This window comes from Camelina sativa, chromosome 13, assembly GCF_030686135.1.
Source record: "Camelina sativa cultivar CO46 ecotype springtype chromosome 13, ASM3068613v1".
NCBI classification, from domain to species: domain Eukaryota; kingdom Viridiplantae; phylum Streptophyta; class Magnoliopsida; order Brassicales; family Brassicaceae; genus Camelina; species Camelina sativa.
This window is the reverse complement of record NC_141892.1, coordinates 21,415,916-21,435,092: the sequence shown is the minus strand read 5'-3', so window position 1 is coordinate 21,435,092 and position 19,177 is coordinate 21,415,916. Positions and strand designations below refer to the sequence as shown.

Genomic DNA, 19,177 nt, shown 5'->3' with positions numbered 1-19,177 from the left:
TGCGCATCCAGGGAATCGAACCCTGGTCAGTACCGTGGGAGGGTACTATGATACCACTACACCAGATGCGCTTTTTGTTTCAAATACCCATTTACACATATTTTATCCGCCAGTCGCATCTCAATCGCAAATACATATTCTACACACGCGCATCGTCAAAACAAAAAAAAAAAAAATCCCCAAATTCGTTTCCTCCTGCGATTCAAAATCCCTCAAAACACGATCTTTGATCTTATTGAGATTCCAATCGAATCGAGAGAGAAAAAGCTAGCCATGGATAACAGCAGCAGCATCAATTCCACAGCCTCCGCCGCGTCAAATCTGAGCACGGCTTCCCTTGAAAAGCTCGATCAAGCCGCGAGCTGGGTCAGCACCACCGTTATATCCGCCTTCTTCGCTTCCCTCGAGCGTTGCTCCTGCGTTAATCTTTCTACCTCTGATGATGACGACGAAGGCGAAGAGTCTCACAACCGTCCCCTTGCTCTCTCCGCCGCTACTCACCCAGACGACATCGTTTAGCCTCTCTCTCTCTCTCTCCTTCTTGACTCTTCCTTCCTTCGGTAATCCTTTTTTTTTATTTTATTTCTGGGGGAGTTTCTATCAATCGGTGATGTGGATCTTGTAGGAATGTGTCTCCGATGTATGATACTATGGAAAAGATCAGAACTTTTGATTGTATATGCCAGATTTGGTGTTTGATTGTGTTACTCTCTCCCTTCATATGTTTATGTGTAACCCTGACGCGTGTTTGATACGGATTTGGTTGTGATTTGTGAAGTTTTATTTATATATATGCTTTGCTTTTGAATTTGAGGATGGATTTTGTAGATTTTTCATTGTTAAGAACCAGAGGTAGAAAGATTCAAACTTGGTTGATGATCTGATTGTGTGATTAATCATAAGCTTGCTTGATTGATTGTCTCTTGTTTCTTCTTCTTCTTGTCTTTGGTTCTAGGTCATATGTTTGTAAGGATTGACATTTGTTCCTTTGATTACTTTTTGGAGTATCCATGACTCTATCACAATCCTTAGTCCTTACATTGGATCTAACGTCAACGTTTTGATACAAAGAATGCAGTTTGTTTTCCAATTTCATTGTTTTTATGAAGTCTTTCTTATTGCAAAAACAAGCATTGATTTTGTAGGGTAACGTAGATGGATTCATATAGGTATAGTCTTTGCTTATTTAGTCCTATGATGAGTTGCAATGAGGTTTTACACTCATCGTTCCAATTGCTAAAGCAATTTGAAGTTGCTATGTTGAAGCACAATTAATGACTCTGAGGATCACATTAGGTTTTGTTCTTATGATTTCCCTCTCTAGCTCTCTCTCTCTCACTACGTGACAAGTTTTAGTGAAGCTGCATTTTTGGGATGATGATCATCTAAAAGTTTCTGAAAGTGTTTTGTGTTTTATGTATGATTCTGTCATATAGCTTACCAATGAGCTCAATCTATCTTCTTGAGCTTTGAGGTTTTGTTAAAGAAAACCTGATATAAGGGGGTTGATAAGGTATTCTCTTTTTGTGTTCTCAACAAAGTACAAGCATCTGCAAGGAGGTGCTAGCTTTTGAAAACGAAGTATCCAATTATTCATTCAGCTTCCTTTAGTTTATTTACTGGTAAAGCATAAATCATGTTTTCTTCTGAAAAAAAAATCTTGATTGGGTCCATACTTGTACTCTTCTCCTTCCTAACCTCGTTTGGATTTATATCATTGCAATGTTGATTTACTTTGCTCGTATTGTATGAAATTATTATAATGTTCAAACCAAAGCAAGAAGAAAAATGTACCATGCTTAATCTTCTTAATCTTTCTCAATCGCTTAGAAACTCAATTCATCTTATATTTATAAACAACGGTTTTGTCAACCTTCCAAAGTTGTTTACATATTAGCTTAACCAGGCCACACAGTTTATATCTTAAATCAAGCTCAAAGTTACAAGAATCAGTAGCTTTCTGTCACTTCTAATACAATCCAGAATTACAATGAAAGCAGCAAGCGAAACAAGATTACAAATGTGAGATACATGAAGATTCAGGTCACTTGGATTCCTCCTCTCAGTATAGGCTTGAAATTATCGGGCCACCATGCTTGAGATCCAGTCTCAAGGCATTGTGAATTGAACAAAGCTACTACTATCCATCTTCATTCCGCCTTTGGAAATACACAAAACAGCTTGAGGGAGTAGAAAACCTTGGAACTTCGAACTGATCAGTTACATGTTCTGCATTTCCTGTTTTCGGAACGAAATTGATATATTAAATTCAAAGATCCAGAGTCTCACTTGCAAGTCTATCACATTTTTCCAACAACCTTCTCTTTGCAGACTTACTTCTATAACACCAAACCTCAAAAGCTTCACTCAAATCCGGAAACTTCACACCTTCCAACCCAATCCCTCTCATCCATTCCCCAAAAACCTCTGCTTGATCATTCGAAGGCAGTGTCAAAACCAAAGACACCATAGATCCTTCTATGAATTCACAAAGATCTTCGTCCATTCTGTATTCAGACTCAGATCCCTCTGCATCAACCAAAGTCTTTAGTCTCCTTATGAAAGGCAGCCATATCTTTAGAAGACAAGTCCGGCTTTTAGAAGGAACAATCACAATCCCATAACCGACCGCTTCTAAAATCTTCCCTGTAACCTCAACTAGCTTCACTTTCACACCCAATATCTGAGAATCTAACTTACAGTTCTGAGCAATCATAAGAATCTCACTCGATACATCAGCCCACTTAAAGACAAGATCTTTCATCAACTCCATCCTCGGCAACACTTTACATAGCCACTCGATATCATAGAGTGTCTTAAGCAAACCAAACTCAGGACATTCAGGAAGAAAGATAAGCAAGGACGATAACCTATCCAACAACGTCGATATAACATTCGAGATACCTAATCTTACAACCGATTTAACTTCCTCTTCAGAAATCAGTAACCGTACCTCTTCGTCTTCGGATAACATGAACTCCACTTGTTCTTGAGCTGAGGTTTTGAGCTCATCAACAAGCTCAGGAGAATTCTTTAGTGTATCAATGGACATAGCGAAACGGAGAGCTGACGAGAAGACATTCTTGGTATCAAGAGATACATCAGTGGCAGCTTCTTGCATTTCTTTTTCGATGTTTTCAATGTTTAACTACGAATTCGAATCAAGAAACAGATTTATAAGTATAATCAATAATCCTAAATCGGATTCAAAGGCCTAAGCTTTTCTATAAACAACATCTCTAAATCGCTGAAAGAACAAACAAACAAGAAACACAATTACTAAATCCGTAACAAAATAAACAACTTGCTCTACACATCAAAACCCTAAGAACATTAAACCCCCAAAATCTGAAAGCAAATGAAGAACCCTAAATAGTACATAGCATAGATTATCTCTGTTTTTTTGTTAAATCTAATCACATTTTACAGAATAATCTAATCACATAACTTAAATCAGAGAAGAGATATTTAAGGGAAGAAAAAAATCAAAGAACTCACCTTTTTTCCACACAAAAAAAAAAAAAAAAAAAATCTTCCTTTTAAGTTAAACAACAATGGAGGATTATACAAAGAACAAAAGCTTTGAATAAAAACGAAGAAGAAAGATTAAAACTTTAACCAAAACTGGTTTAACTGAACCGGTTCGAATTTGGTTTATATTACAACGACGTCGTGTAGTAGAAGGGTGTTTATGTAATTTAAAGTCAATCCCATCGTCATTGAATAGATCAACCAATTTTTTTTACTAAAGAGAACACAATTTTCTAGATTCTAGAGAGATAAGAGAGAAAGTGAGAGAAGAAGAAGAAGAAGAGACGATCCAAAAGCGTGTGTCGTGGTTTTTGTGTGAGAATGGCTGATACAGTCGACAAATTAACTTACTTCCAAATGGTTACAGGTCTTCAAGATCCTGATTTGTGTACTGAGATCCTTCAAGCTCATGATTGGGACCTAGAACTCGCTATCTCCACCTTCACGTCTTCTTCTGATCATCGCGGTGGCGCTTCGTCTTCCTCATTCCATGATCGCGACAACGCCGCCGCCGTGTTTCCTGACGACTCTATGACTCCTGGTGATTATCATCAACAACCTCGCGGGATCGTTGACGATACAGAGCTTGTTATGATGCGTGATGGTGATGGTGGTGGTGACGGAGACGGAGGAGGTAATCGAGGTCCTGGAGTTGCGTGGAGGATTATTACTTTGCCGATTTCGATTGTTTCCGGTAGCTTAGGGTTAGTTTCTGGAGCGATCGGGTTAGGGATTTGGGCTGCTGGTGGTGTTTTATCGTATTCGTTTGGTTTGTTAGGGTTTAGATCAGGGAGAGGCGGTGGTGCGTCTGATTCATCGTCGGCTAGGCTTGTTTCGGTTTCTTCTGCTGCTCGTGAAGCTATGGAGTTTGTTGCTTTGTTTGATAGAGATTTTGGGAGTAACAATGCTTTTAAGATTGATTTTGTATCCGAAGGGTTTATGGATGCGCTTCAGCGGTCTAGGACCTCGTTTAAGCTCTTGTTTGTTTACTTGCATTCTCCTGATCATCCTGATACACCTGTGTTTTGTGATGGGACGCTTTGTAGTGAAGCGGTTGTAGCGTTTGTTAATGAGAATTTTGTTTCGTGGGGTGGTAGTATTCGATCTAGTGAAGGATTTAAGATGAGTAATAGCTTGAAGGCGTCGAGGTTCCCGTTTTGCGCTGTGGTTATGCCTGCTGCTAACCAGAGAATTGCTCTTCTTCAACAGGTATAAAAAACAGTCATAGATTGTGTGGTCATTCTTGTATTGCTCTTCATTGATTAGCTTATAGCTAAAAGAATGTGACCGAAGAGGCGATTCATCAACTTTCTGTAGACTTGGTTATGAATCCGGTTACTAAACTATTAGCCCTCTTAGGGAACTACATTGGAACTGAATCCATTTACTGTCTTGTTGTTGAAGTGATAAGTAGTAAAGGGGGGAAAGATAGTTGTTTGGTTCTGCTTTCATCTGTAACCTGACAGGTCTTACATTTAATTTAAATTTCGCTCCTATGCTTTTATGAGTTTAGTGGTAAAGATAGTTGTTTGATTCTGCTTTCATCTGTGAGTCGTCATGTCTTATATTTAGTGTAAAATTCGCTCCAGCTTTTATGAGTTTAGTTAATGTGTTGTGTGGCAGGAGACATAGTTCTTAAGTTTATTGTGTTCATTGTTCTGTTTGCTTGTGACAGGTTGAGGGACCAAAATCACCAGAAGAAATGCTTGCTATACTCCAGAGAGTTGTAGAAGATAGTTCACCTACTCTTGTAACTGCTAGGGTTGAGGCAGAGGAAAGAAGAACCAATCTGCGTCTAAGAGAGGAACAAGATGCTGCATACCAGGCCGCTCTTGAAGCCGATCAAGTATGTTTCCCTTTAATTGTAGGTCCGCCTGGAGATGTTATGATTACTCTATTGTTCTAAATTTGTGGCTTTTTTCATTCTGCTAAAAAGGCAAGGGAGCGACAGAGACAGGAAGAGGCAGAGCGTTTAGAGAGGGAAGCTGCCGAGGCAGCAAAGAAACTCAAAGAAGAAGAAGAGGCTCGGGAGAGAGCAGAACGCGAAGCTGCAGAGAGAGAAGCTGCTAGAGTGAGAATGAGACAAGAGAAAGCACTTGCTCTTGGAGATGAACCTGAGAAAGGCCCTGATGTTACACAAGTAAGTTCTCCTTCTTCCTTGAGCATTTACTACTTATTCGTTTCTCACACGTTTTCGTAGTCTATGCAAAAAACATCAATTATCTTTATTGACATTCATTTGTGAGAGAGATAGAACTTGGTGCCTCTTTAAAACTTTGGTTCTGTAGTTGATTCTCTTTGATCACGCGTCTGAAAATTTGCGTTTTGACTTGGGGCAATGAGAGTATACGGTACAGTCGGATTTACGGATTTATCTACCCTGAGACCTGAAGTTTAGCTTTTAAGTACGGTTTAAAAATGTTAGGGCCTCTTTGAAGATTAGGTTCTATGGTTGATTCTCAACTTGATCAAACACTTGCGTTCTTTTGACTTAGGGCTATGAGAATATATGAAAACGGTTTGATTTATTCTATTCCTGAACCGTTTACTTTGTCCTGAAATGTGTAGGTTTTGGTACGGTTCCCGAATGGAGAAAGGAAAGGAAGGAGGTTTGAAAGCGAAGCCAAGATCCAGACATTGTACGACTATGTTGATTCACTTGGAGTCTTGAACACAGAAGAGTACAGCTTAATCACTAACTTCCCAAGGACTGTTTATGGAAGAGACAAAGAGTCAATGTCACTAAAAGACGCAGGTCTGCATCCTCAGGCAAGTCTCTTCATCGAGATCAACTAAAACTGCTGATTCTTCTGTTTTTTTTTCTCCTTTAGCCCTCTCGTTAACTTTTCAGGTTATTCTCTTGTTGAGATCTTTAGTTTGTTGCTTTGGATGATACATTTGGACCTGAGAGATATTACATAATTATATACACACATATATTCAGAAGTTGCATCATAATGCTGAGATATTTATTTCTTATGACTACTTCAATTCATACAATATAAGATGCGTATATATATATGTATTATCTTAAACATTTCAAAAACATGTTTTAGGTATCATTATACCGTAGAGTAGTACTCTGTCTACTATGTTTACTCTTGTTTCAAAAAAAATTGTGTGATACGGAAAAAAAAAAACTAGTCACGCGTTGTCGTACATAAAAGTTGCAAATGTCGTTGCCGACACACATATAGGATCCAAAGTCTTCAGATTGAACTCCACTCTCCAATTTGCACAACTATCGATTGTGACAACTGACAACATCAGTCCGGTTTTTAACTCTTCACCATCCCGGTTCAGCTTCTAAGTTCTAATCCCCATATGATGTCAGCCACGTCCACGTCCGATGCTCCATTCTCTTAGCATCCTCCGATTTTATCAACTCTATTATGTCATTCCAGATCTCATATTATAGGATCTTGGAGATAAGAAGATAAATAATAAGAATTGGTGTTTCTTCTTCGGGTCTTTATTTTCGCTGATGCTTTCCTAGTTGTGTTTTTTCTCTTGTATTCGTAGATCTTGTAGTTGTAGATTTCGGTCTTTCCGCCTTTCTTTGTTTTCTCTGTAACGGCTATCACAAAACTGAAAATTAGTATAGAATTTAACCTTTTACCAAAACAATAAGAAGATAAATAATGTATTTCAGTAAGAGTGGCTGGTTTGAAGATCCATGAATGACGCTGAGAGTTCCCATTTTTGCCACAAACCATAAGCAAGTGCTTGACAGATGAGTTTTACAAATAAATCAGATGGCTTTATATGTTCTTGCTAAGGGAGACATTGGCGAAGAAGACATAAAGTTGGATGTCCCCTGCAAAGAAAGCCATGAACCATTTATGCAAGATGTAATAAAAGATTTGGTCCAAAAAAAAGGGAACCCCAAGGTTGAAGAAACAACATGGATGTAACAATGCTTCTTTCCGGAAGAAAAAAAACGAAGAAGAAGAAAGATGTAACAAAGATTTGGTCCAATAAAAGAAAAGAAAAGATGTAACAAAGATAAAAAGTCTATTAGATTTAGTTGGTAACCAAATGATGTTGTCATGTTGATCAAGTGGTTATGGTTCTACGCTAAACACTTTTTTTTCCTGACCACTCCAAATTCACACAAAACTTGACCACTCTGGTTTAAGAAGATTCCTTTCGAGTCTTTTGTCTATTTGACAAATAAACTAAAATCAGTAATTAAGAAAAGGACATGAAAGGTATTCGATCTGTCTACGTGACAATATTATGAGAATGGGTCATACTAAAATCCCACAAAAGATTCTTTCTTTTGCTTTGGATTCTCACTCCATATTTAATATAATTAGAATCTCGTGAATTGCATGTAATAATTTTTTTTTTTTTTGTTCTTTTGTAACTTTTAATATCTCTAAGAAATTTGCAATCGAACTTAGAGATATATGGTAGATGGGAATTTACGAAGGTTGACAAAGCAAAAACCCCGTAATTAAATGATAGCTACAAGTGTATGGTTTGAATTAATAGATTGCGTTATAACTTGAATTATATAATCGGAAATATGATGTTTTCTAAAATCAGCACATATGACAGTAAAACTAAAATAACTTATGTTGTTATTTTGCCATCTAGCTAATGTATTCGCTAAGAAGAATGTAAAATTTGGCTACTTAGTATAATTCTATACTGCACCAAAAAAAAAGAGAGTATAATTCTCTACTTATATTTACTAACAAAGAAAAAAAAACAATATATGTTCCTACTCAATTAGTAAAAATTTATACACATACATTATACATATTAAGGAAAACATCGTATTAAGACTCCACATGGGGAGCTTTAATAGTTGTTTCAACAATGAATTTTAAAATTAATACAAACCAACTAGTAATAGTCTAGTAGATTAAAGATTAGACTAATAAATAGTTTTATTTTTTGCATGTATCAAAGTTTAACTTAAAAAAAAAAATTAAATATAAAATATCAGTTTGTATTTTTACGTTTTCTTTATTTTAAAATCATAGAAAAAGCTTTTTTATGTAGAAATTAAATATTTACCCTTTTTGTATAACGACAATAAAGTTCGTTAAAATACTGTAAATACAGTAAAAAAGTGTCTTTTTTTGGTCGGAAACAGTAAAAAGTGTCTTTGGCTAAACGAAAGATTGAGAAAAACAAAATTACTAAAGAGCAAAAAGAGTAAAAAACCTAATAAATGTCCAAAATCAAATAAGAAAAAAAAGTATATACATTTGACAGTTGTTGGATGTTAATTATTTATATTCAACTATTAAAGAAAAAAAATCTATAGACAATAAAAGAATAAAAAGAGAGTTTCATATCAAGAAATTTATTTCAAATGGGCCAACTCTTCAAGACGTGAAGATGACTAGGAAGATAGCTTGTCCAGATTCACAATCTCAAAAAAACACAAAAATAAAATCTCAAGAAGAAGAAAAAAACAGAGCAAGAAGAAGACACAACCATGGAAGAATCAGAACAAGCTCTTCCTCTACGTAATTACAGTCTTCAATATTTTTTTCATCTTTCTCTTATACTTTCAATTATTAAAGTTACTAACAAAACATTTTTGTAACAGTAACAAAAGCCAAAGATCTGACAAAACCATCATCATCATCCTCGGCATCATCATCTTCATCTTCTGAACCAAGAGATGATGAAACAGAGGATCTTCTTTTACCAATCTCCGGCGAAGAAGAAGAAGAAGAGAACTCACCAATCCGACAAGTAGCACTCACCGTTCCAACAACAGATGATCCTTCATTACCTGTCCTAACATTTCGCATGTGGGTCTTGGGAACTCTCTCTTGCATCCTCTTGTCCTTCCTGAATCAGTTCTTTTGGTACAGAACAGAACCTCTCACTATCTCTGCCATCTCCGCCCAAATCGCCGTCGTACCTCTTGGTCGTCTCATGGCCGCTAAAATCTCCGAGAGAGTCTACTTTCAAGGTTCAAAGTGGCAATTCACGTTGAATCCAGGTATTTCTGAAAAAGTTGACTTTTTGTTTTGTCTCTCCTAGGACACTCTAGACCGAAAACCAAACTAATCTCCGGATCCGACATAAGTAGAATATTTTTATTATTTAAAGCGTCTAATAGTGGTCTAAAATATGACTGAAATCGCAATGAAAATATTAGACAATCGAAAATTTGATTTTGGAACCGGTCTTGATTGATTTTGGAACAATTCTTGATTATGGTATAAATTACTAAAAGAAGAAGTTTTGAATATATTTTTTGACTGATTGGTTTGGTATCAGGTCCGTTTAATGTGAAGGAGCATGTGTTGATCACTATTTTCGCTAACGCGGGGGCTGGATCTGTTTACGCAATACACGTTGTTACCGTCGTGAAGGCGTTTTACATGAAGAACATAACGTTCTTTGTCTCTTTTATCGTTATCGTCACCACCCAAGTTCGTACTTCTTTAAGACTTTAAGCTTTTACAGTTTAAATAAAAGTTTGAAAATGGGATTGAATTTATTGTGGTTTATGATCAAATTAAGTGTGATTTTGATGTTTAGGTGTTAGGGTTTGGTTGGGCCGGAATATTTAGGAAATACCTCGTTGAACCGGCGGCGATGTGGTGGCCAGCGAATCTGGTTCAAGTCTCACTTTTTAGGTAAATAAATAATGCACTCAATAATCACTATAGATAGTGTGTGTTTCACGTTTTTATATCTACTTTTCGATATTTTCTATATACAATACAAACAAAATTTGCTAGAGAGAAATAATTGTGTGTTTTGGCCAAATGTCACAAATATTGAAGATGCCATTACCATACAATAACAAATACTTTGGATAAAATATCCCATCCCCCATCTATTTTAATTCTATATTATTTGTTATATTTATAATATACGATAAAAACAAAATTGATTAATAGTGTTGAAGAAATTTTGAATAATATAGAACACATATTTTCATTAAAAGGGGTTTTATATGGGCATGTATACTGTTTTTTTTTTGTGTGTGTAAGTATATAGGTGAAAGTTAAAAATTTTCTTTTAAAAGTTATTAGGTTTATAGAATGTGATGTTAATACTAAAAAAAAAAACACATGGGACCAAGTTTTATAAATTAAACGTCATGATAATATTTTTCTCATAAAGACATTTTTGTACGTAACTAATAGAAATATATTCATTTTTTATGTGGTTTAAAAATGGATAATATTTTTGTATGTACAATTATTACTTGTTGAATCTAAACCAAATTGGTCAATAAATAGAAACATAGCCACATTTAGAAGCAAGAGACAACTGTATTAATTCTCTTATCTAACACATTGATGTTGTTGTCCTTGGCTAAATTGTCAGAGCGTTGCATGAGAAAGAAGAACGGACCAAAGGAGGGTTGACACGTACACAGTTCTTTCTGATAGCATTCGTTTGCAGTTTCGCTTATTATGTCTTTCCGGGATACTTATTTCAGATCATGACGTCTTTGTCGTGGGTTTGTTGGTTCTTTCCATCATCAGTCATGGCCCAACAGATCGGGTCCGGTCTTCACGGGTTAGGTGTTGGAGCCATTGGACTCGACTGGTCAACCATTTCCTCTTACTTGGGTAGTCCACTCGCTAGTCCATGGTCAGTCCTAATTCCTAAGTACTCAATTTGGTTTACTTATTACACTATATATATAAGCCATACAAGTATGGTTGGAGATAAACCAAAATATGATAACAAATTCTTAATATGAACTAAACCGGAAACCCGAACGGAATAAACCAAATAACCGAACAGTTTCTGGTTTGGTTTAGGTTCAGTTTAGTTTGGTAACTGGTATTACAAAAAATATAAAATGATAACAGGTTTGCTACGGCTAATGTGGGTGTGGGATTTGTTCTGGTGATATACGTCTTGGTACCAATATGCTATTGGCTCGATGTGTTCAAGGCGAAGACCTTCCCCATATTTTCGAGCTCTCTTTTTACAGAACAGGGTTCAAAATACAACATCAAATCCATTATAGACTCTAATTTCCACCTTGACCTCCCAGCCTACGAGCGTGAAGGCCCTTTGTACCTTAGCACTTTCTTCGCCATTAGTTACGGTGTTGGTTTTGCCGCTTTAAGCGCTACCATCATGCATGTTGCTCTCTTCCATGGAAGGTACAAAACTCATTTATTACAACGTATCATCAAAGATTCTTGTTTGCTTGCTTTTGTTAAAGTCTTTTAATGTTTTTTTCTTTTCAGGGAGATATGGGAGCAAAGTACGGAGAGTTTCAAAGAAAAGAAATTGGATGTACACGCAAGGCTAATGAAAAGTTACAAACAAGTTCCAGAGTGGTGGTTTTGGTGCATACTCGTTACCAACATTGGAGCCACAATCTTTGCTTGTGAGTATTACAATGACCAACTTCAGTTACCATGGTGGGGTGTTCTATTGGCATGTGCAATCGCCATTATCTTTACACTCCCTATCGGTATCATCACCGCCATCACTAACCAGGTAACTAACGATATCTAAATAAATTCTCTCACTTGCATGTACGTCCTAAAAAGATGATATTTGTAATTATAGTTATAACCAACGTAGCCTTGGTTTGGTTACCTGGATATATCAGTTTGGTTTGATAAAATAAATAATTTTGTAGGCGCCAGGACTGAACATTATTACAGAATATATCATAGGATATATCTATCCAGGGTATCCAGTTGCAAATATGTGCTTTAAAGTATATGGATACATAAGCATGCAACAAGCCATCACTTTTCTTCAAGACTTCAAACTTGGTCACTACATGAAGATTCCACCTAGAACCATGTTCATGGCACAGGTTACACTCTCAAATTTTTAACAACTTTAGACCACTCTCTTAACATTATTAGAAGTTACATTTTTCGCTAATAAGTGATCGGTTTCAGATTGTTGGAACACTAATCTCATGTTTGGTTTACCTTACAACGGCTTGGTGGCTAATGGAGACCATTCCCAACATATGTGATATGGTTTCCAACTCGGTTTGGACATGTCCAACGGATAAAGTCTTTTACGATGCATCCGTGATATGGGGACTAATTGGACCTCGTCGAATCTTTGGAGATCTTGGTTTATACAAATCCGTTAACTGGTTCTTCCTCGTGGGAGCTATAGCCCCAATTCTTGTATGGTTAGCGTCAAGGATGTTTCCTAGACAAGAGTGGATCAAGCTTATAAACATGCCGGTTCTTATAAGCGCGACAAGCTCGATGCCACCCGCTACAGCCGTGAACTACACAACATGGGTTCTTGCCGGGTTTTTGTCCGGTTTTGTTGTGTTTAGGTACAGACCAAATCTATGGCAGAGGTATAATTATGTTTTGTCAGGAGCATTGGATGCTGGATTAGCATTTATGGGAGTGTTGCTCTATATGTGTTTGGGACTTGAGAATGTGAGTCTGGATTGGTGGGGAAATGAGCTTGATGGTTGTCCTTTGGCCTCTTGTCCAACCGCGCCAGGTATTAGCGTTGAAGGTTGCCCGCTTTATACATAAAACCTCGACTCAATTCGATTGGGAAAATGGCGAATACATTTACTTCCTCTGCTAAAGTTTGGCCGCTGGATTTGGTGTTATGTTTGTAAAGATCATTTTTTACCTTCATTCTCATAAACAGTGTGAGATTGTTGTGTGTAGAAATTGTAAAGATGGTTTAGTACGTAGGGTGGGGTATTTCAACAATTTGGATTATTTCCGTTTTTTTTTTCCTTTCTTTTTTGTTAAGATTATTTCAGTTTCTTGAGTTTTTAAAACATTCATAATCAATTGAAACCATTTTTTATTCCCAGTTAGGTTTCAGTTTTGGTTAAAAGATTATAGTTTCAATACTATTCAGTTTGGTGTCAATCCCTCGTTAGCAACTGGTAATGAGTTTATGTCTACCCAAACTGGCTTATATATATATATACTAGAAAGTTACCCACGTGATGCGTGGGTTATAAAATCAAATATTTTGTATGTAAAATAAAATTTTCATTAAGTTATATATGAATTGTACATGATATGATTTATATATGCTTTAAAAGAACTTAAAATATATGCATTTATAGGTTTATAATTATGAAATGTGTAAAAAGAAGGAAAGTTTTTGCAAATTGCATAAAAATAAGTTTTGGTGTTAAATTTAGCACATCATTTCTAAAATTCTAATTACTAAAATAGTATCATGGTTTTAATCTCATACTCTAAATACTAAACCATATATATATATATATATATTCAAAATTATACTTTAAATATAAAATAGATAACCATTAGAAATGGTGTAAGTTTTTTTCGGCATAATGACAGATGGAGTAAGGGTCACAGGAAAATAGACATGAGGTATGATTAGTAATTCAAACAATACCAATGGGATATAAAAGTAGTCTTTCTTTTGTAGAAGTTAATCATAAAGACCTTATAAAACATAAACTTAGAAATATATTGTAGTTGAAGATCAGATGACTTTCTAAGGGACTTACAACTATAATATTATAAGTGAATGTTCAAAGCCAAAGAGATTGTGCTTTAGGAGTCGAGCATTGGGTTCATCTTCATCACTAAAGACTTTCAACTGTAGTTTGAAAGTTAAAAAATTACTTTACAAAACAATGCAAAAACTTTAGATCATGACTATCAAAAAACAGAATCTTTTGAAGAGAGGCTAATAAATATTACAAGACTCTGAAATCAAAAAGAAAAAAAAACATTGACATGGTTTTGTAAACGATTTCTTTAAATAGTCATAGAGAAATTAATATGTTAATCATCATACTGCAAGACATCATGTTTTTTAAAAAAACTTCATCAGAAAAAATAAAATAGAAAAAATACCATGGGAAATGATGGGAAAAGAAAGACATATAGTGCGTTTTCTTCATTATTTATTAGTCATGTGAGCATTGGCTCTGATATAATACACTAAACATTATATGAAGTTTGTGACATAAGGAATTACATTGACACATTATTCTGACTAACCACATTCATGGCAATAAATACATGTATAAAGCATATTAATTATAACTAATTCTGTCATATGCATTATTGCAACATGAACAGTTTGAACAAAAGAAAACGTCCACCGATAATGTCTTAAAGGTAATTGATTGAGAGCAGTAAATGTAACCTAAGGAAACTGAACTAATAAAATATCCTAAATTTTAAAAAATGTGTGTTGACAATTTAGTTTTAGATTAGCAATAATGTGTCTTTTTATTACATCAAAATTGAAAAAAAAAATGACACTTGTTAAAAAAATAGAGTGGTGCCAAATGACAATTTCTCATAACTCTACTTTATTATAATTTAATATATAGTAAATATTGACATGTGAAACCGATAAAAATAGTTAAGTAATAAAGTTACGGTTGTGATAAAAAAATTAGTGAAGAATTTATAAATTGTAAAAACAAAATAGAATAAATATATTATTGTAAAATATATTAATTTTTCTTTAAAAAAAGTAAACTATAGAGATTTTTGCTATGAAATTATAATAAATAAATAAAATATAATTAAATATTTGGTAGACGAAGAGTAAAGAAATTTAAAGGAAAATTAGTGAGGAATTTACAAATCGTATAAATTAAAATAGACGAAATATATTTTTGTAAAATGGATTACATTTTTTTTACCAAAGTAATCTATATATAATAACAATCCGAATAAATGCGACCAACAGTTATGTTTTCGTACCTTTTGGACATTTTCCGAAAAGTCGTGATGGTTCATTAAAACTGTTATTTATGAAAAGTTACAATTGTTCACTGTAGAGTTGTGTTTATTTGGACATTCATATCTTTTGAAATCTATATATATTTGATTGTTTGAACTGTTTTCATTTTTTTGTAATGACACAAAACGATATAAATTTTTAATCTCAACAGTTTTTACAGATTTCTAAATTATTCTCTAGATTTCATTCTTTTAAAAATAAAGAAAATCCTCCAATTCTTGATTTAACAAAAGATTTTTGGAATCATGAATCTAATTTACAACTTTTAGTTAATTTTAAATATAAAAATTTAATAAAAATTGTTAGAGTTTTTTTCCAACAGTTAGATGGATTATATAGTGAGTTTTTGAATTTGATATTTTCAATATGGTAATAAAGATGTCTTCTATTTAAAAGCAGTTTATAAGGATTATTAGGTACAATGAAGTGCAGACAGTTGCGATTTTTCGTAGTACAGTTACTTAAATTTTTTGTTTTTATATGCTTTTAAAAAAATTCAAACAGTTGTATTTGTTCATTATAGAGTTGTATCTTTTTACTATATTTTATTTATATTTTTTCATCACAACTTTCATTCTAATAGGTGTATGATGTCATTGGCGTGTGTCTATTTAAATAGTTATATCTTCTGAACTCTCTTTATATTTGTCTCTTTCATCAGTAACCAACAAATTTGTTGAAACAAATTTTTCATTTTATGTTGAATCTAAATAATTGAATATTAATATCTAATATTCAATGTTATTCTATAATCTAACTAAAATTTTAGAAATAATTATAGCAATAGAGAAATTTAATACAACTTAATATAGAATTTATAGTAGCGTCTATTTATCGTAACTTTTCATTAAAACAATATTTTAATATTTAATATTTAAAAGTAATAATAACAATCTTAATAAATGAGAACAAGAGTTGCGACTTTTTTTAGTATTTTTTTGTGAAAAAATATTTAATATTTAATATTTAAAAATATATTTAATATTTAATATTTAAAAATATATTTAATATTTAATATTTTTTTGTGAACAATAGTATTTGTTTTTTTTAACTCAAACAGTTGTATCTGTTCATTGTAGAGTTGTGTCTTTTTGCACTATAGTTTATTCATATTTTATCATTACAATTTTTTTGTTCTAATAGGTGTGTGTATTTAAATAGTCCTGTCTTTTGAATTTTCTATATTATTGTCTCTTCATCAATAATTAACAAATCATAGTTCGTTGCGACTTTCTATAATATAACATTTAATATCTAATATTAAATGTTATACTATAATCTAACTAAAATTTTAGAAATGATTATAGCAATATAGAAATTTAAGAAAAATTACTATAGAATTTACAGTTGCGTCTAATTATCATAACTTATCGTTAAAAACTATTTTAATATTTAAAATTTATTTTAACCTGTTTTTAAAAGTTTTGTATTTTAATTTCAATATTTCTTTGATATAGTTTCACTCCTATTAAATACATTTTTAATTATAATTATTTGATAAAAATTACATTTACTCATTACAACCATTAGTTTAATATTCTCAATTAAGATCACTTTGTCATTATGATTTCTTATAATTGTAGCTATTTACCATAATTCTTCATAAAATATCTTATATATTTATAATACTTTAGAAAATGTTTTTTTTTGCAAATTTACGTTTATTCTACATAATATTTTTTTTTATAAGTTTTCATTTTGATGGTTACGCTTTTAGTAACAGTTTCTGTTTAATGTTTATATATTCAAATTATTCTATTACATTCAAATGATTTCATAATGTATAATTTCAAATTTCAAATTTATTAACTTTTTCTAAAATATTTTCTTGCGACATCGCGGGAGGTCTGAGTCCTAGTACTAAATAATACAAACAAAAAATAATTAAAGATTTGGTAGAGAAAGATAAAAGAAATGAATACTATTCTAAGTAAATAAATTTAAGAGATCAAACTTGAATTAATGTAAAGTACACATGTCGCAAAAATAGAATGCCAAATGTCGCATCGATAGACAAAGTTAAAGGAAACCTTGTCATATTATATAAGATATATATGTACATAGCGTGACAAAAGCAAAATGGTATAGAAGATATTTCAAGACATATATAGATATCAATACCAAGTATCACCAACATATCTTATAGCTTCTCTGTAAGTTATTATTAGTAGTAAATTGTTTTTGGTTTTCGCTAATAGTAAACCTTAATAGCAAAGGAGGGTCTTCTCCTTCGGTTAGATCACAATGGCACCAATAAAAGACCCCTGTAAAAATCAAATTTAAGAAATATATACAATTATGTAAGGAAGCCTTTTCCTCCTAGACACAATAATCGAGAAGCCTTCACCAAAACTCTCGTCCGATGCCGGTGAAGGAAAACTTTGCCTGCATCGGGATTCAGTTTCGGATACAACAATTTTTTTGAGGGGATGCAAAAAAACCCCAAAAGTGTTCAGTTGGGCATTTGAACCTTTTAACTCAAATAATATGTGGTGCATTCTTGACCACTAGGCTACTTACATCACTATCACTATTAAATATGCATAAACTAAAGATTTTATACTTTTATCTGGTGCACCTGCACTCCCTCTAATGAGCGTGGGTCCGCCCTTGTCGAGACTTAAACTGGATCCCTCCTCTTTGTCTTCGCTCTCGTAGTATAGTTTTCTTTTTCGTTTTATTTAAGCTTTTGTTCCCCTTTTATCCCTCTTTAACCCTTCCCACCCAACGGCGGACCTACATAGTGGTTAGGGAGGTCAAGTGACCTGGTAAAATATTGAAATAAAGTGTTTTTGCTTATGAAGTACTGAAATTCTTGCAGCAAAGTTGGTTTTCTTTAGTAGTTTTGACCTCCCCAAACCCAGGTTCAATACTCCTATACTACACTAATAGTCTATTTTTTGTGTGTTTAAATAGTAACTGCTATAAAAAAAATTATTGACCTCGGTAAATTTTTCTCCTGGGTCCGCCACTGATCCCACCCACATGCCTCCAATAGCCGATCTGTAATCCAAAGAGGACAACTCGTGGCTGGAGTTTCCCAGCTCTTTCTCGCTTCAAAACCGGGGGACTTGATTCATTCATTCATGGTGCATACATACATTCTCATTCATGCATAATTGCTTGCTGATTTGATTCATTGTTTCCTCTACTTCTTCATGTTTTTGCTTGTCTCATTGGTTGCTTCTTTCATGGCTTGCGTCCTTAAATTTTTAATTTATTTACTAGCCATAATTATTACTATTTAAATTGTGAATTAGTCTTTCATCTGTTCCAATATTTATTTGTATCTCTCTCTCTCTTTAGTCTTTACATTTCAAAATTTGACCATTTGTTGTTTTTTTATGATTCATCTATATTAACATTTTCACAGCATTTTTGATAAAAAAGGCTTGAAGTTGAGATTTATTTACAACTATAATCGTCCTAAAATCATTCCTAAAATCATCCCAAGAATCTCTACCATATCTTTACAATAATCGTTTCAAGATACTGTATAAAGTTATGAGAAGCCTATAAATCAGCTATAATCGATTTTGTATATCCTTAATTACTCACGACATTTAAATTAAATTATAAACAAATTTGAATACATAAACAAATTACAAATTAATGGCAAGAAAAATATCAAATCACATAAACTTGGCATATTCACTAAAAAGAAATATTATGCAATATTTAATCCCTAATTACCTGGTAACCAATTTTATATGTAGCATGTTAAGAGGTAAACAAATAAACCTAATTAATTGCCTATAAATAATTTTCCCTTAATCGCAAGTTAGCATCACCAACAACAATAATCCTCAGTCTCTTCCTGCCAATATCGACGGGAGTACGAAACAAATCTGGTGATTAGGGAGGTGGACTCAGCGGCACCCAAACGGGACAGAGAAGCCTTTAAGATGAAGAAAGTGGAACATCAAGATCTCGACGAGGATGAAGA

General features: G+C 33.6%; 4 protein-coding genes and 1 non-coding gene across 5 annotated transcripts; 3 read left to right on the top strand and 2 right to left on the bottom strand.

The window, feature by feature from the left end:
* On the bottom strand, positions 1 to 71 carry TRNAG-CCC (transfer RNA glycine (anticodon CCC)). Its single transcript has one exon. It is a non-coding gene; the product is annotated as a tRNA-Gly (tRNA).
* Positions 72 to 99: 28 nt separating this feature from the next.
* Positions 100 to 808, top strand: LOC109128522 (uncharacterized). Its single transcript, XM_019235184.2, has one exon. The coding sequence runs from the start codon at positions 274 to 276 to the stop codon at positions 517 to 519; it is 246 nt and encodes an 81-aa protein (XP_019090729.1). The 5' UTR covers positions 100 to 273; the 3' UTR covers positions 520 to 808.
* Positions 809 to 1,863: 1,055 nt separating this feature from the next.
* LOC104737073 (BTB/POZ domain-containing protein At3g05675-like) lies at positions 1,864 to 3,582 on the bottom strand. Its single transcript, XM_010457171.3, has 2 exons — positions 3,499 to 3,582; positions 1,864 to 3,148 (listed from the first exon to the last, which is right to left on the bottom strand). Exon 2 carries the CDS (start codon positions 3,119 to 3,121, stop codon positions 2,270 to 2,272), a length of 852 nt encoding a protein of 283 aa, XP_010455473.1. The 5' UTR covers positions 3,122 to 3,148; positions 3,499 to 3,582; the 3' UTR covers positions 1,864 to 2,269.
* A 139-nt stretch (positions 3,583 to 3,721) lies between these two features.
* LOC104737072 (plant UBX domain-containing protein 10) lies at positions 3,722 to 6,508 on the top strand. Its single transcript, XM_010457169.3, has 4 exons — positions 3,722 to 4,740; positions 5,207 to 5,377; positions 5,468 to 5,671; positions 6,100 to 6,508. The coding sequence occupies exons 1-4, from the start codon at positions 3,853 to 3,855 to the stop codon at positions 6,325 to 6,327; spliced, it is 1,491 nt and encodes a 496-aa protein (XP_010455471.2). The 5' UTR covers positions 3,722 to 3,852; the 3' UTR covers positions 6,328 to 6,508.
* Positions 6,509 to 8,718: 2,210 nt separating this feature from the next.
* On the top strand, positions 8,719 to 13,299 carry LOC104737071 (oligopeptide transporter 7). Its single transcript, XM_010457168.3, has 9 exons — positions 8,719 to 9,017; positions 9,101 to 9,502; positions 9,784 to 9,938; positions 10,048 to 10,145; positions 10,846 to 11,115; positions 11,340 to 11,639; positions 11,727 to 11,982; positions 12,128 to 12,310; positions 12,399 to 13,299. Exons 1-9 carry the CDS (start codon positions 8,987 to 8,989, stop codon positions 13,005 to 13,007), a joined length of 2,304 nt encoding a protein of 767 aa, XP_010455470.1. The 5' UTR covers positions 8,719 to 8,986; the 3' UTR covers positions 13,008 to 13,299.
* Positions 13,300 to 19,177: the final 5,878 nt, after the last annotated feature.

Excerpts from the sequence above, each read along its gene's own strand:
- LOC109128522 (XM_019235184.2), top strand. The coding sequence starts at position 274 with ATGGATAACAGCAGCAGCATCAATTCCACAGCCTCCGCCGCGTCAAAT.
- LOC104737073 (XM_010457171.3), bottom strand. The coding sequence starts at position 3,121 with ATGCAAGAAGCTGCCACTGATGTATCTCTTGATACCAAGAATGTCTTC.
- LOC104737072 (XM_010457169.3), top strand. The coding sequence starts at position 3,853 with ATGGCTGATACAGTCGACAAATTAACTTACTTCCAAATGGTTACAGGT. Across the intron at positions 4,741-5,206 it reads GAATTGCTCTTCTTCAACAG|GTTGAGGGACCAAAATCACC; the intron begins GTATAAAAAACA and ends TGCTTGTGACAG. Across the intron at positions 5,672-6,099 it reads AAGGCCCTGATGTTACACAA|GTTTTGGTACGGTTCCCGAA; the intron begins GTAAGTTCTCCT and ends TGAAATGTGTAG.
- LOC104737071 (XM_010457168.3), top strand. The coding sequence starts at position 8,987 with ATGGAAGAATCAGAACAAGCTCTTCCTCTAC. Across the intron at positions 9,939-10,047 it reads TCGTTATCGTCACCACCCAA|GTGTTAGGGTTTGGTTGGGC; the intron begins GTTCGTACTTCT and ends TTTGATGTTTAG. Across the intron at positions 11,983-12,127 it reads TCACCGCCATCACTAACCAG|GCGCCAGGACTGAACATTAT; the intron begins GTAACTAACGAT and ends ATAATTTTGTAG.